The sequence below is a fragment of the Parasteatoda tepidariorum genome, chromosome 11 (genome assembly GCF_982258835.1).
Source record: "Parasteatoda tepidariorum strain Cologne lab strain chromosome 11, Ptep-v5.0, whole genome shotgun sequence".
Classification (NCBI taxonomy): Eukaryota; Metazoa; Arthropoda; class Arachnida; order Araneae; family Theridiidae; genus Parasteatoda; species Parasteatoda tepidariorum.
Window position 1 is genome coordinate 73834450 of NC_141765.1, and position 18280 is coordinate 73852729.

The 18280-nt window shown below is 28.1% G+C and overlaps 1 protein-coding gene across 6 annotated transcripts in view; it reads right to left on the minus strand.

The window, feature by feature from the left end:
- Positions 1-336: 336 nt before the first annotated feature.
- The window catches only part of Ide (Insulin degrading metalloproteinase), an 80804-nt gene continuing 62860 nt past the window's right edge, over positions 337-18280 (minus strand). For all 6 annotated transcript variants that reach the window (XM_071187736.2, XM_016048083.5, XM_071187737.2 and 3 more), the window contains exons 22-28: positions 16257-16368; positions 12749-12916; positions 12543-12667; positions 9520-9667; positions 7696-7757; positions 802-963; positions 337-713 (exon numbers count right to left, since the gene is read on the minus strand). In XM_071187736.2, coding sequence (XP_071043837.2) covers positions 594-713; positions 802-963; positions 7696-7757; positions 9520-9667; positions 12543-12667; positions 12749-12916; positions 16257-16368 — 897 coding nt within the window. In that variant the 3' untranslated portion in view covers positions 337-593. The remainder of the gene's footprint in view (positions 714-801; positions 964-7695; positions 7758-9519; positions 9668-12542; positions 12668-12748; positions 12917-16256; positions 16369-18280) is intronic.

Below are 18280 nucleotides of genomic sequence, written 5' to 3' on the forward strand. Positions count from 1 at the left end.
ACTCATGGAAAATAAAGTTGCAATTCGCAACTATGATACATAAATTATGTTAAAAAGTTGTAATACTTTTATCAGATAAAAGCAAGTTAAAATAAATTTAATACTTTTGATATACAATCATACATATAATAAAAATTGCATAGAATCCAACTTTCTCAATCATTTGTACTACATTATCTTTTTTCATGGAGTCTCTTTAGGCAAATGCTTGAACTAAGGTAGCTGCATTTCATTTTGAAATTACGTTCTCAAAGAGCATTAAGCTTTGTTGACATTAATTACTTGTATTGAGTGATCTGAAATTGATATTGCTGTTATAAATAAGTGAACAAAACAGAATATTCCATCGCTTTACTTTTTTTCTCTCAATGTGAGATGAAAACATAGTCACAAAAATCATACCAAAACAATCACAGTGCTTTTTCTTTCTAAATACAGCTCAGTGGAATACACTAAGTAAAAAATGTAAGACTTATTAAAACGTACATAAAAAAAGATACATGAAAAATGGTATCTTGTAAAATAATTGAGTTTAGTATGTAAAAATATACAATGCAATTAATTTGACTAATTGAAATCTAATTAAAGTTCGATTAGAGTTTTGCTTTCTCAGGTTTCAATAGTGGGCAAGGAATATGTATGTATGGAGGCACTAAAGGATACAACGGAGAGGAATTCTTGAATTCGTTAACATTTTCGATTTTGATTGGTCGCTGTGGAGAAAAAGAATTTTTAGAATTAGCATTTGTTATACAAACTGTTTCACGGGAAATAAAATTTATTAAAGAACGCAGAAGTTACCCTGAATCCAGGAGGAGGGGGAATCAAGCCATCATTTGTTGGATCCAAGTCAGGCACACAAGGAAATTCTCCATCGATGTAATCATTTGCAGATTTACAATTCGTTGATAATATATGAACAGATAACTTTTTGCGTTTTGGTGCATCACAAGAAACTAGCTCCTAAATGTTAAAAAAAGAATTTATTTTCCGTAATCACAGTGAAAATATATTGAGATTTGAATAACATATATTAACAAAACTAGCAGTTATGTTAACAAAAATATTCTTCATACATATTTTAATCACATACTTACTCCTTAGATTACAATTCCACAAAATTAAACATAACTGAAGAAGAATTAGTAGGTTGCCAATTATATTTAAAGGTATACAGTACAGGTCAAAAAAGTGGGATAAGTTCAAAAAAAATTTTTTACAGTGTTATTAGAAACAATTTTAACTTTTGAGTCAAATAATTTAAGTGACAATTTCACATTTTTAGAAGTACTGTAAATACAAGGAACTACAGATATAATTAACTATGTTTCAAAAATTCTGAAGTTTCATCACATTTGAGTGTGATGTCCTATATGTACCAGCTTTACTTTAGGAAGTCTCTACTTAAAGATTTTGCTTCATTTGATTCAGATTTTGCAGATAATTCTAGCAGTAACAGCTGTAATTTCAATATCCTGTAACAAGAATCTTAATAAGAACACTTAAGGCTTGACACTTCTCCAATATGGAAAACAATTCAATACCTTGGAGAACAGTGCATCAAAGTTCTTAAAGAAATGAAAAAATCATAAGAGTGCTGAAGCCTCGTAAGTTTAGATAGCCTTATTCTAAATCAAATTTTCTTTCTTTTTTGAAAACACACAGATGTTTTCCTAGTTATATGATCTTCCTTGACTGGCCAAGCCAAATACTAAACTTCATAATGAGAAGATATGGGCTGAGCTGGAGAAGATCCCTTTTTCCTTCATCCAAATCATCTTGACTTTACGTCATGCAGGTGCCAAGCTGTTACCTAGGTGTCAGCTCTTATGCTTTTCCGAGAGGATTTTCTTTTTATGTTTAAATTGGTAGAAAAATTTGATTTTAAATTATGCCCTGATTTATTTGACCACTATACACATAAATCATTTAACATGTATATAGAAGGTCTGATAATCATTTGATTCAAACTTTAGGTGTGGATGAATTTTAAAAAATTTCTACTTGTATTAAACCAGAGCAATTTTATTTTACTACCTCTAGGAAAAATCTTCCTTAAAAATACAATTGTAGTCAGCTATACCGTTATTGATGCCAAGAGGTTTGTCACCAAATAGTTATATGTAATTATTTGTAGTCTTTGCTAATTAGTAAACTTTTAAAAAACATCAATTTGTTATTAAAAATCAGACATTGTATGACAATAATAACATTCTTTCATCCCATATTGTGCATTCTGGTTTCCTTTAAATTTAATATCTTCAGAGAAGGATAATTAAGAAAAGGTCGAATCTGTGGATTCACTGATAAAAAAAATCCTGCACCTTATCACAAGTTATACACCCTACTTCTTTTCGGCATATTTATGCAAACAGGTAGAAAATATTATGCTCTCATTGAAATTTAGCTTATTTCTATATGTCATAACTTCAAAATAAATAAACTATACACAGAAAGCCATAGTCAAATTCCACCTGCATTACTATAGTATCCCTATGAAAAACTTCTTTAAAAACTGAATTACATTTAAAAATGTAACTTACATTAAAAATGCAAATGTAAAAAAAAAGAAATTTATGAACGATGTTTTGAGCTAAAATGATGATTATTTAGTCTTTGAGATGCTTAAGTCTAAAAATAATAAAATATCCTTATAACTTACAATTAAATATGATTAGAATTAGTAACGTCAACCAAGTTGTTCATAAAAATGTCACTCATTTATTATCTCTATTTTATAATATAGTTTCATAGCAAATAAAGATTCTTCTGTATCTACCAATAATCTGGAATGTTGGGATCATCAAGTATCCTGAATGTCCGAATTTCTCGTTTTTATGGATCACTAAAAACGATTCAATACAGCTTAATATCCCTACTTTATTGAATAAATAGAAAAATAGCCGATTTATTATTCTAATTAAAATTAATATTTTCACTTCACTCTATTGACTTTATTATATTGATATAGTAAAACACAGCAATGTATTTTTCTTATTATTTCCCTACAATCTTCTATTTACTGATATTTCCTCCTCCTAAATAGAAGCAAAAAAGGAAATAATTTGTGTCATCTGATTTTGTTTACGAGATACAGTGTGTGAAAAAAGTATAGGGACAATATTTAATTGCATGAAAATATGCTTTATTTTCATTTCACCTAAATGAAATTTCGTTATGTTTGACTTCTGTTACATAATTTTGTAATAACACTTAAAGCGCATGGAAAAAAAATTTGGCTTAACAATACGGATATAATAAAACATGGATTTTAAAAATATTTACACTAAAGAATAATGGAGAAAAAAAGCATAAGAAGATGTTCAAAAATACTTAACATTTTTTTCAATAATAAAAAAAAAAAAAAAATTTCAATCACTTGAATAAGTCGTAAGGTCCCGGATCATAAAGGATATTTTTAAAAGTCCGAAGAAATTTTTTCTCAAGAGTCTTTGATAGGAGTCATCAAAGATAAAATCCTGTGCGCATTGATATTGAGTAGCATTTTTATAAACTTCTCGGCTCCTTGAGGATTAAATTAAGATCGAGACTCCTCACCGGCCAATCAAATAAATCTACAGAATTAGCTTTAAACCGAAGTTTTGCGCTCTTATAAATGTGTATGGAAGCTTTATCCTGGCAAAAGTGTAGAGCTCTGAAGTAATCTATGGCACTTCAGGTTTCTCCTAACATGTCAACATATCTATTCAAATTTATTTTACTGTTGATAAATACTAGTGGAGTGGATTCATATGCCGCAAAAACACTCCAAACCATCACTATGCCACCACCATATTGATGTTTGGAAAACACTTCTTTGGTCTTCTGCAAACCATACCAAAAGTAACAAATACCATCAAGTCTATCAAGGTTGAACTTCTATTTGTCAGAAAAATTACATCAGTTCATTTTTGACTGAGAGAAATGAATTTTTTGGCACAGTCAACTCTTCTTTTCTTATGATGATTGGACGTGATACTAATTTTCCACAAAAAAGAAGAGGATGTTTATTTAAAACATTTTGAACAGTCCTTGATGAACATGGTAAATTCAAATTTTATCAAACTTCATTTGCAGTTTCTTTTTCTGTCACATAGCTGCCAACCTTAGGAATCAAAAATTAGGAACACTATATGCGACAAAATTATATGCACTAATTACAGGAGTAAGACAAAAATTTAACTATTAAATCATAACATTAATAGACATATATTTAAATATGTAAATTAGTAAAACAAAATTATAAACACTATCTTTTGTGGGAAACTTATGATATTAATATTTTATAATTAGGAATACCGGTATAATAGATTAAAAACATACATTACCTTTTAATATATAATTATTTATCTCCAAATTATAAAACACAGGTAAATAATAATCTACATCATAAACAAATATTTTTGCGGTTTTGGATGTCCTAAACTGGTTTTGGACAGGACACGTGGGTTTTACTGTCTTAAACTGTTCTAAACTGGATAAAACTGTCTTAAAGTGTCCAAAACCTTGAACTTTGGAAAAAGATAAAAATTCTATAGGTGTAACCATCGTACACATAATAATTACATGTATCAATAAATATTTGATATTTTTTATACAATTTACTTTAACTTATTAAAGGAAAATAATATAATATAATAGGAAAAGGTTTATAATTTTTGAAGCTCCATAATTCATTGAACAAAAAAATTGAATACCTTATCCTTTAAATATAAATATGCTTTTAATACTGATAAATAATGTTTTCGCATAAGGATAGATAAAGCAATATTAAAAAATCATAATAATTTTTTAAACAAAATGCTAAATTTGTTTAAAAATTAACCTTTTACTTTTCGCAATATTTTTTTAAGAGAATGTTATAATTTCTGCATCACAGGAAGATAAAAAAGACATCTATTTTAATGTATTAACAGTTTTGAAGGGCATAACATCAGTTTCAGTTACTGACACTGGTGATGTATCACCACTATGCTAAAAGAATCGAACATGAATGAAATAAAAGTATTCTTGACTAGTACTATAGAAAAATAAACCTGTTTATGACTAACCAAGCACTTAGTCCCTATTAGCTTAACCTGCATAGCAAGGTCAAACTTCAGTTATGTACTATTGAATGAGAGGACCAATTGAACTTGATTACTGATTAATCTTCCTTTGTTTAATGTTTAAATTGAAGAGTCAAACAATATTAATAAAACATTACACTTTTAAAAACAAATATTCTCTAGTAGATTTAATTATCAATATGCTATTAGTTTCATGTTTATTTTACCTTTTAAATATTGTTCAGATAAAATTGTGACATAATTTGAGTAAAAGGGTTTTGGACAGTTTAAGACAGTTTTCGACAGGACGGTTTAAACCGTGGATTAATCCATTCTGTCCTAAACCTTGCCAACTCTGGTTTAAATACTACAAAGAAAAATTTTCAAAAAATAATAATTTTGTGAAATAATCAGCAACAGCTATTGGAATAGTATTTTCCAATAAAAAGCTACTAAAAATTACTTTAGCACAATAATCACAGGATGCGTGCTTGTGCCGATCAGAAAAAAAGGATTGGCTTAAAATCAAAAATTTTGTGAAAATTCAGATTTTTTATAAAAATATCAGATTTTCAGATTGGATTTAAAAATTAGGAACAAATCCGAAAAATTCTGAACAGTTGGCAGCTATGCTGTCAAAAATCATTCTTACTATCATTATTTGTTTGTCAACGAGTGCAAATTTTGGATCTCCCAGTTCGTTTTCTTATGCCATTCATACTAGGAGTTTTGGAGAATTATAAACTACCATTTCAGATCGCTTCTTTTTTTAAATATCTCAAACATTTAATCCGCATTTTAAAAAAACATAAATTTTCCATCATTCAGAGTCAGAAAGATGAGTTTCTTTGGGCATCATTGAAAAGTCACAAAGAAAGTTTGATGAGTACAAAATTTCTTTCACAAACCACTCCTTTAACCTGGGGTTGTCATTTTCTGTTTCTAAATATGCAAATCTTTCAATAATTATGGAAGAAAAAACAATGTCCTTATACTTTTTTTCAATATCATTTGGATTTAAAAATTTGAAATGTAAATTCAAACAAAATTATATATGGAAATTTTAATTAGTTCAGGCAAGCAGTAACTTTACTCCTATTTTTACTTAAAATGTCCACGATTCCATAAACAAGACTTCTAAAATCAGCGATTTTTTGCATTTTGTTCTACTTTTTTTGCACGCTGTTGAAAAATAAATACATAAAATAAAGGGTCAAAATATCTCTATTCTATCCCGCAATCAATATGGCAGAGACTGGTTTGAGAAGAATTTTTCTTGTTTTGCGCAGCCCTATTCTACCCGCGATTAAGTCATTCCAATGGCAGTCATCAAGAATTGAACAGACAGCATTAATTTTTCTACCAGGCTGAGAGTGATGTTTTACAACATTTAGCACCAATATGCATACTACCACTTTTAAGTTTCATCAAGTGATTTTACGCATAAGCTCTCGGCGTCTCTTGTTAAATGATGGTTTAATTAGAGTATGTTTAATCCGAAGTTCAGCAATTTTTTTTAACAAAAATAAAAAACACTTTAAATAAAAACTTATTTTCAGTGATGTTCAAACAAATTTTGTCAGATTTAGGTGGTGACAAAAGGTTTGGAACTAGTTACTTGGGTCAGTAATTTGCTCACAGAAAGTTTTTCAATTGAGATTTTAGGTTCATTTCATTCTAAAGTTTGCCGCTCCTTTATATTTGATTGAACAGGGAGAAAAAGAATCCCACAACTTTCCATCTACTCAAGTTTGAGGATGACTCAGTCATTCTAATTAAAATGACAGGGAAAGCGAGCTAAGTTTTTCCTGGTTTTCTGGAAACAGGATAAAAGGTTTTATACTGTGCCATTAACTATATTCTTACTAAATTATTAAATAGCCTATTTCAGCACTTTTAGAATTTTAATTAAAAATTCATATTTCCACTTCACATTTTTTACTTTATTACATAAAAAAGTTAAGCCATGTATTTTTTTAAAACTCTTCCACAGTTTGTTCCCTGTTAAGCATGTATAAGATATTTCCTCCTCATAAATCAAAGCCCTCTACACCTTTTCCTGTAATTAGCTTCAAGGATGACTGGAATTTTCGTATCTTGAATCAATCATTCTAGTTCAGAATGGTAGGAAAACCAAACAAAATATTTCCCAATTTTCTTTCTTTTCGTTCTTTTTTTGGCTTTTTTGGATACAGGATAAATAATTCAGTGTTGTATTAGACTCTACGTTCAAAAAAGCTTAGTTCAGCTCTTATTGAATTACAAATTCAATATTAATTCTAAAATCATGCTCTTGCTGATTATAAACATATACTTTTCCTATTTAATCCTGAACAAAAATTGTTATTACCATGCAAATCAAAAGACAAATTTATTACATGACAAATAAGATTCATATGCATAAGCTCTTGGCCTGACTTGTTTAATCGTGGTTTAATTAGAATACTTTTCATCTGGAGAAAAAGCTTTTTTTTAAAAAAGAAACATTTAAATATTTTATAAAATAAAAACTTCTAATAAATACAGAGATTTTCAAACAAATTTTGTCAGAATTAGGTGGCAAAAAAAGGGTTGAAACTAGTTAAACAAATCAATAATTCAAATCAATTTTATCATATCAGGCAACAAAAGAAGGAAAACTATATACCTTGAAAAATAAAATCAATTCATCTTTGGTAATTGTAGCAAGAACAGCAACTTCTAGTGGATCTAAGGAAAATAAATAGTTAGTGAAAAATATAAACATTCTAAGATTTAAAAAGTCTTAAAAATTGAAACCAGACATGTCACTTTTTAGAAATACCCATCTGGAGCAGTAATCATGATCGACACTGATAAACAAACCATAACATGAAACAATACTCCATTCTTTAAGTTATTGATAGTTTTAAAATTGAATGCATATATTTAAATATTTCTTGCATTTAAAGAAACATTAAAAAATTTACTATTAAAAAATTTACTCACGAAAATAAGACAAAGAACAAAGGTTTGCAAGATGATTTTAATTGTAATTAATATTATTAAATTGCAAGCAAATTATAACTGACTGAAATTAATATAAAAAGAACAAGATTAATAGTATCATACCTTTGAGTTGATCAATTTAATTTTGCACAAATTCAGTCTAACGAAATGTTGAGAATGCTTGCAAAAAAGAGCAAATACAATTGTGTTAAAGGATTCTCAAAATTTTTCCTAATTTTCATCAAAGCTTCATATTCATAAATTTCTTTTGCACAAAAAACATGTACAAATCTTCCCACTGCTGTAGGACGCTATTTATTACTTTTTCCATTGATAACCACCTTATTACTCAATACTTTAATAATTTTATGACAATTTACAATTTCATGAAGCTTTACTTCACAATGTTGTTGACAAAGCTTTAAAGAATTTAACCCTTTTGAACTTTTCTTCAACTAATAATAAATATCAATTAGAAAGTCTTCAAAAGGAAAATTAAGCTCCCTAGCTCAGTGTTATACAGACAAATGAATCAAATGGTATGTACAACCACTGAAGAACATTTTAGGAGTATTTTCATCTATATACTTAACACAGCAGAATGAAATGCAGTTTTCCTATGGAATTCCATAATTTCAGAATTCAGAAACTTGAAGATGTTTTCAACTGTGACTTCCTCAGTAAACTTTGGAAGTGACAGCATTATAGTCACTGCTCTTTCAATCGTAGAATCCAAATATATCAATAGGAAATATTTTTTAAATGTCTCTTTTATTACTCCTATCAGTAGCGACTGTAAACTTGGTTGTTTTTAACATTATCACAAATTTTTCATTGGTAGATTTCAAGAAACTCTCAATTCCATTTGTTTTAATTTTTACAGAGCCATATTTTGCTGCAATTTTATAGTCTAGAATCATTTTGAAGAATAAAGGACCAGCATGGTCCAAAGCAAAGGGATAATTATGATCGATTAAAAAACTTGTAAATAAAACAAACCTCTGCTTGCACTTGCGTTTTATAAATAGTGATTTTTGTTAATTTTAATTAGAAAAATTAAAATTCAGAACATGAATGGGACAAGGCCTCTTAACTGTTTGGGTTTGAATGTTTATGTTAGCCTCATAACTAAGGTGATCGCCAAAGCAAGGAAAGAGGCTCAACCACTTTTAACAAGCTCTGCTCTGTGCATGTTTGAGAAAAGGAAAACCTCTTTGCATATTTCAGAACCAGTGTTTCTTTATATTCAAAGCAATGATGAATTAGCATTATGAGGAAAATATTTACATTTTGGTCTTAAGATTGGTTACCTCACTAAAAGAAAATTTAGCTACTTACCTACCTCACAAAAAGAAAATTTAGTTACTTAGCTACCTCACAAAGAAAATTTGACTAGTTGTTCATTTTCCAAATAAAATACAAATTCGACTGGAACATGTAATTTTATTTATTTTACTGGAGATATTTTAGAGAATCCAGAGTAGTCTGCAAAACTAATTATTACCTCTCTCAAAATGATACTGCTTCGTTGATATTTCCATCCAATACTTTGTGTTTTGAATGCTTAACTTTTTTGGTTTTTCTAAACGTAATAAAGACAGGGAATCCATATGGTTTTTATATTCCTCTTCAGTTAGCTCTAGAAGATATTTCTGAAATGAATCAATAACAATCAAATCAAACGTAACAGCAATTAAAAATAAGACAAGCAATTACAATATTCTATTATGAATTATAACAAGGCATAGTTAAAATAATCATGACTTTAAAACCAAGAAACTAAATCCTCTTTCATCACTCAACCATCATTGGAACTTCAATCATAAGTTTGAACTATCTACAACTGAAACCATTCAACATTGTTCGTTACAGATTGAACTAGATTTCTGAAATCATTCTATATTTAAAAGTTTGTTAATGAATCAATAATTGGGAAAATTGATCTTTACGGCATCCAATTTTTTTCCAAATGTAGAAAAATAAATATTCTTTTAACTTTTACAATCCCTTCACCCCACCACACACACATTTTTCTGTCATCTCCTAAAAGTTGGTAGCTAGCTTGTTTTCTTCACCCAGCTGAACAATTTTTTTTTCTGTTGTTAATGTATTGTTAGTTTCAAATCTCTGTATTTCTCACCACTTTTCCATTTGTGCTTTAATACTGAGGACAGTGCTTCATTATAAAACTAAATCATGTCTGTTTTATGTAATTTTATTCGAACCATTTTACATTGTTTTAATAGTTATGTGCAACAAAGTTTACCTGGTTCTATTTAGATTAGATTTATAAATTACTTAAGTTAAATAGTCATTTCTAATAAAATCTTAATCGCATTTATTTCAAATTTTAATATTTTGCTCTTTATTTTTGAAAAGCTGAAATTATTGGAACTTTTAATTCTATTAAAAGTTCCAATAATTACTCTGTAAATTCTATTAAAAAAGAAGCAGTAAACAGTGATATGCACATACACATCTGGGGAAAAAACTTACCACGATATGTAAATGAGAATTCTGGCAAAGGAAAAAGGGATTGCTGGTAAGGGAGGAATAAGTATCTCGTTAATGGAATTTTGTGAAGATTTTGAAATTTAAATTTTAGATATTCTGAACTCAACAAAAATCTTGTCATAGGAGAAGTCCATGAATCAATGGTCTTTATATTTGCGGAAAAAATCACATACAGTGGTACTTACTTAAGTGAATCAAATTATTTTGTACACAATTAGAAAACTCTTTTATCCAAAGATTATTTAAGCAAAATATAATTCTTTTACATTTTTTTTTTTCATAATGGGGAGAAACATTTTGAGTGGTAAGGCATTCTGGCTCAGCCAAACAAAAGAAATCAAATATCAGCGGTCGAAATGAAACTGCTTACAACTCCTTTCTGCTCTATAGAGGAAGTCATGGTTATCAAGGAAACGGCGTACCTGCCAAAGCTCCACCCATTTTCTTCTGAATATCATGTTCTCACGAGGCTACTGCAGGGGGGAAAAGTTTGTTCCGAGTCCGACTATCTTTCGAGCGGCTTGGGTTTCTTTAATAGGACTCATCAAAAATTTAAGTTCTTGGAACATGGTCGGAAACTTTAAAAATTGGGAGAAAACAGCGAATTTTCGCTTTTTCAAGGAAATCTTTCATCCCTGTTTCATATGCTATGAACCGACGATACTGCAAAATGAATTGTAAAAACAATGAATAGAACAGCGAGAAAGCCACACTTTTTGCATAATTTGCAGCGAAAATCGGCATCGTAAAGATAAAAAATTCTCATTTTGGAAAAGGGAAAAATTAAGCACTTTTCAAAACTCCAAATGAAAATAGCACCTTTAAAAGCTTTTGAAAAACGAAAATAAGCATCTTTAAGTGCTTTTTAAAAATGCTACGCACCCCAAGAGCCTGTCAAATAGTTCTTGAAATTAAAAATTTAAAATAATGACCTATTTTTATTACACAGAAACTAGTATTAGCAAAATTTCACTTAAATTTCAAATTTTGTTATCAAGAATATGGTTAAAATTATGTATTAAAATAAGCTTTGGTAAAACAAATTTTATAGTTGTAAGCAAAAAGTTTTCCATTCACTTTTAATTGTTCTGTCAGTAAATAAGGCAAAATATGTAAAAAGTAAAATTAATATTATGTAAACCCTTAACTTTTAGATTGCTCTTCTAACTAAACTATTCAGACCAAATTCTTCAGGTTTATACACCTTCTTTATCCCATATTTTAATGGTCTAACAAAATTATGTTCATTAAAAAAGTAGATTTTTGTATCTGAGGTTGCAAGTTAAGGTATCAATTGAGGTAACTAATTAGAACGTTAAAATTATCCCATTGAATCATTATCATTGCATTTAAGTGCGCAATAATTTGATCACTAGATCAAAAATTATTAAGGTGGCTCTATTTTAATTTTGTGCTCTGTTTATACCTGTGCAAACATATGCATATACAACATATACATTAATATAGGTAAGGTTTATAAATTAGCGAGGACATATTGAAAATATTAAACGATATTATTAGTTAAAATTGCGGACCAGCTCTTATTCTTATGATATATGGTGTTCAAAAATATGTATGCATTTAACATTATACTAATAACTTAAATCTTCATAGGTAATAATTCATTTAGAGGCAAGGTAAAAATAACATGTTTTTAACAATCTGTTTAGTATTTCTTTACAAATTTGAAAATTTTTTAATTCAAAGTATCTGGTAATACTGGTCCATATACTGTAATTACATAATCAGATTTTCGCACATTAAAATCAGAATTTGTAATTGCATTTTTTAGTTGAATAACATAGTGCAAATTTGGAAATTGCAAGTATGGATAAAGAAATATCCAGTTATGTTAAAGCCTTTTAGTATTGACACTGAGTAAAACTAACACTGAAAGAGAATAACAGTAAAACAAGGTTATTTCATGACTACACTATAAATCTCAGTCTCCAAGAGAAATCTAACTCACTTTTTTAAGTACCATAAAAAAAACATAAAAAAACAAATATTTACTTCAAAATACTGAATAAAAGACTCTATTTTTCCATCGATAAAAGATGGTGACTTTTCAGATTGAACTAGAATTCTTAGCCCTTGTGCTCCATTAGAACGCCTTGTGCCACTGCATACGATATAGCCTTAAAAGAGAAGAAAAAGGTTAAAAGCAATGATGATAAATTTGATGGGTAAACTTAGAAAATTAGAAGCTGTAGGTATACCTAACTGCTCTTGAGTGCGTAGAAAATTGTAACATGGCTCAGCAACAACGGAAACTAATAGTTCCAAAAGCATATTGTTTCTTGTTTCTTGAACACCACACTGATAGTATGTTTCAACCGCCGAGCTATTGTGAACTTCATTTTTTACTTCATATACTAAGTGAACTCCTAAAAAAATTACAAGATAATAATTTCTCAATAAAAATTGGTTAATTAGTTTAAGATAATTAGACAAAAAACAGAACATATATTAAAAATATATTTTTAAGAATATTTTTTTGAAAATATATTTTTTTTAAACATACTTACAATAGAAAATTGTGCCAGGAATAAAGTCAATGCTTAATATAATATACAGTTTAAACAAAGACAAAAGTTATAAAGTGCATCATAAGACTATATCATAAGTGCAAAAAAGGTTATAAATATTTATTCTATTATAAGGTTATAAATATTCATTCTATTATTTATTATAAATATTACAACCCTATAATATATTATAAGGTTAGAATTTTGTGGCAGGATCAGGATTCGGGGTAGATGAGTGTGAAATTTCTTGAGTACGCAAAATACAAAAAAATTTACGATATGTGCACAGAAAGACATGGACATGGTACAAATAATAAATAAACGCAGAAAAAAGCTGACAAAAATTTTTTCCTTTCATTTTATACAATATTAATACTTTTATTCCAATGAATTCAATTTTAGTGCGACAAAAAAAAAAAATTCATCTTGAATAAATTTTGATCTAAGATTTTCACAAACAAGGATTTAATCTTAATAGTACAAGCGGGTGACATCAAATTTGCTAATTTATTAGCGCAGAAGACGCAAATGTCACGTTGGGAGGCACAGGGAACCCCCAAACATGTGCCCCTCCCAATAATTTTTCAAAACTGCAGAATTTTTTTATTATTATTTTAGAACCTTAAAAACCCCAACAGCAATTGTTTAATTTAAAAGTATAAAAGCCTTTAAAAAAAACAAATATTTTCGACAGTTTATATTTAATTTAATGAAATAATTTTATGACAGTTATTTTTACGTAAACGCTATTTAAAAAACCTGTTATAGACATATTTTTTAAATTTGTTACAATTTGAACTCAAGGAGTTCAATAAAACAGAAGTTCTGCTTGTAGTTAGGAGATGTTTAGCTTAGTTTTAATGATTCTTCATCAACACTTTTAAATAATGTTAAAAGTTTTTTAGTATTCTAATTTACTAGAATGAAGCCCCCATTGTTGCCTTTCGATCATCTGTTTTTTGTTTTTTTTAAAAGCTGACTTTTTTTTTTAAAAAAAAGAGATCATTTGTTAATGAACACATTGTTTATACATTAAATGCAAAAAAATGATTGATTACTTGGCTTTGAAAAATATTCAACTATACTTGAAAAAAAAAAAACTTTTAACTTAAGAGTATAGAACGTGTGACACAACAAGAAGAAATAAGTGTTATGTAATTTTGATTGTTAAATATATATAACAATAACCTACATTACAATACAGTTTAAATTGGAAATGGTTTTTATTTAAAGTCAAATTTGAGTTGATGAAATGTAGATCTCAAGAAACATAAATAAGTTGGGTTTTTTTTCCACAATGCGTAAATAGTCATTATTTATGTATATTTTGGCAAAAGAGTATTTAAAATTGCAACAACATTCAAGCAAATTTGAATTTCAAAAAATTTTCATTTAATTCATAGTCGAAAATTAACCTTTCAACACATCAAATTTCAAATCTGTATTCCGATTGTGTGCGTTTCTACACTTTCTAATTTGACAGTTGATAATTATTGAACTAAATAACTGAATTCATTTTTTATTGTATCCAACTATTTGAACACTTTTTATATATCTTTGTAACTAAAATTTTTTACCCCTTGAAGTTCTTTGGCAGGAAAACTAAATGTAATGTAAAACAGATAAAATCACAATAAAAGCACTTAAAACAATTTTTAAAAAAACTTGCATCAAGTTCCTAATCAAAAATGGACTTTCTATCTAGAAAATCAAATTTAAACCCTGTAGTTTAATTCCCGCAGCCTGGAGAGTAACCTGCATGTTTTTTTTTTTTTTTTTTTACTTTAAGTTTATAATTCTCTAACTAACCATAATTTTTTTTATTTCATGGAAATCCTTTTACAATTTTCAGCAAACATCTTCATGATTTCAAGTTAACAAAACAAAACTGAGGCGACTCTCACAAATTTTTGATATCGAAATAGTTTTTTTTTTCATAACAGCAAACCATTTTCATACATTTTAAACTCATAGTTTATATTCTGATTTGTTCGAAGTATAAATGCTTACGTAACATTTGAGAGATTTTTTTTAAATATTTCTATAATTATTAACCAATAAAATCTTTTTCACGCAAAATATTTTTTTTACTGTTTAATTTAAGATAAGTTAACTTTAATTTTTTTACACATTTCATTCGAATGTGTTCTAAACAATTTCACTTCATTATCTAACAATTTTTGAAAATTTAGCACCAATTTAGAAAATAAGATTACAAAAATGTCTAACTATATTAAAAATTAGCAGATTATTGCAGATAATGAAAAAATATTATTCTCTATATTTTATATATATATATACTGTAAAAATGAAAAATAACTGCCGAGAAAATAGTCGGAAAATTATGTGGATTAACAATTGAATATTCGTGAACCAAGCATGTCAAAAAACCAGTAATCAAATTCAAAACTTGGGTGTCTTATAACATCCTATTAAAAAAATCGTAGAAACCAGCAAAAAAAGATTGAAAAATGATACGTATTTAACACAGATATGTTACGAAATGATCAGGTGAAAGTCGGGTACATTAATTTGAAACTCGTGTTTCCTAACAATCATCTAATTATATGCCGGTATTTCATATATATATATACATAGATAATTATAGATATAAAACTATCTCCTTATAAAAAAAGTCTAGTGCCCTCCCCCTGAAAAAATTTCTTTCACGCTACTCTATGGCAGATATTTTAATGTACAAAATCAGACACAAAAACATACTTTCTTAGAATAAACATGCCTTTTTTTATGGATTTGGATTGCGGCTACCCCAAAATATAGGAGGTAGTCGCAATTCGGGAAACATCAATTGAGAAATTGGAAAATAAATAAAATACACTGTTATATTAAAAAAAATAAAACATTTCAGTGTTTATTTTCAACAAGAGTAAGAAAAAAAAGTTAGTATAAGAATACTGTATTTTTCTTTTAAACCTTACCAAGTTTTAATGCAAATTTTTGCTGGAATCTAGTAAATAAAAGTACAATAAACAGTCAGGAAAATATAGCACTATTTTCACTAACTAACAAAAAATATTGAACAGTAAAAGAATACATTAAGCAAATAAAAATAATAAAAAGTGCTAAAAAAGAGGAAACATTAGTTTTAGTTGATAGAAATTAATTTAAGAATTATAGTTTAAAAACATTAGTTTACATTTACACATAAAACATTTTTTATAAATAAATGATTACTTACCGTCAAGTAGTTGTATTTCACGATCTCTAAGTAACTCCCCAGGCATTACATATTTAGATCCCATTTTCAATTGCAATCCATTTTCAACAATGCTCATTAAATCAATAGCTTTCTAAAAATGTTTTTAAATTTAGAAACAATTGTCCTTTTACTAGATTACTATCCAATAAACATATTATAATATAACTTAATGCCAAAGTTACTTAGCACATTAAATAAAAGAGAACAATACACCTCTAATTTAAAGCATTTTTGGAAATAATATAATTGATTTCAAGTATGATCCCATGCAGAAATCTCCAATTAACGGCCTGCATATGAAAACCAGTGTGTCATTTTTGGTTTTGATTGTGTGTAAATCTTACAAAATTTTAAAATCCACACACATTATTGCATGCTACTAGCTATGCAATTCCTTCACTTAAAATTCAAAGTAAAATCTTCAAAATTCAATATATAAAAACTAATTTTGCCATCTTTAATGTAAGTACATTAAACCAACCATAAATATTAAGGTAAAAAATTACTTAGTTGTTAATTTTCAACCTAAGGTAGAAAATTAACTTAAATTAAAATTAATTAGACTAACTTAGATTAAAATTAACTTTATTTTAACCTAAGGTAGAAAATTAACAACTCCCAATGGGTATAAAAATAAAACACTTCAGGTAAATATGAGGTAAAATTAACTCATATAACAACCTCAGCAAATAAATCTCATTTCAACCTCAGCAAATTTACTTCATTTCTACCTCAAAAACTCAATTTTTTTTTTTTTTTGAAAGGGTTGGGTTTTAATCCTTTTGCAATTTTTTCTAATGTAATTTTTATAACAAATTACTTCTCTTAGCTTCTGAGAGAGTGTATATAATTATATTTATTAACCTTGACTTTTGCAGCTTGTATTTGCTACGTCAATGTTTAGTGCATTTTCAATGTCTTCAAGTGTATTTAGAGGCTGGTATTATTTTGCAATAGGATATTTGAAAAAGAGATTCCAGTGCTTCCTATTGGAGTGTTGTTCTTCATAATAAAAAAAAAGTATAAAATATCAGGTTGTTTATATGGGATATACTACATAGCTTTTATTTGGAAAAATTCTTTGCTGAATCATTTAATTTCCTAGCTTAGAATTTGAGGCGGTGGAGAATTTAGCACATCCTTGGCAATTTGCAGTGTGTTTCAGGCCACAATTACAGCAGTGTGGCCTTTCTTTCTTAGTTTTAGTACATGCGGAAGCCAAATGGAATTTTCACACTTAACGAATGTTGGTGGTAGTTCACATACAGTGACTAAATAGAATTCTTGGCACCTATCACATTGAGGCAAGCCTGGCTTGTTCTTACAGTTAATTTGACCTTGACATACATACTATTCAACATAGTCAGGCTGCATATTTCTTTTAAAATTTCCTTTTCATTTAAATAAGATTAGGTACATGCTAAGTTTTGATATTTTGCCCCTGTATCTCTTTGAACAGAAAATCCTTCAGTTCAGTTCACAACAGAAAATCCTTCAGTAGCTAAAAGCCCAAGTATATCCTCAGGCTGATAAGTCTTCGGAATTCGCTTACTTATGAGTCTTGTGTGCCTATCTTAAGAAAACAGATAAGTGTAAAAAGGAATTCTGTTATTTTGTACATAATATAAAATGGCCTGACTTGCATTGTCAGTTCTGGGTTTCACTATCATTCCGTTATTACTATTTTTAAAATCGAATTCAGTGACATTTATTTGATTCATTATTTTTTTAACATTTTATAATCAAAGTTTTCATCTTTAATGTATTGTTGGGTTCTTTGCAAACTTTTTGGGCACAGAAAACTCATTCTCACTGATATGAATTTCATTATAGGTATCTTTGATTTTATTTCCTTTAGTCAGTTGTTCATCTCTAGTGGTGGAACTTTTACTCGCATTTTCTTGCCCCTTTTTAGATGAAGCTTTTCTCGTTCACTTAGATTTATTGATGATTTGTTTTTCTTGCTCTACTATGATATAATCATTGTTTTCTATGTCTCAGTT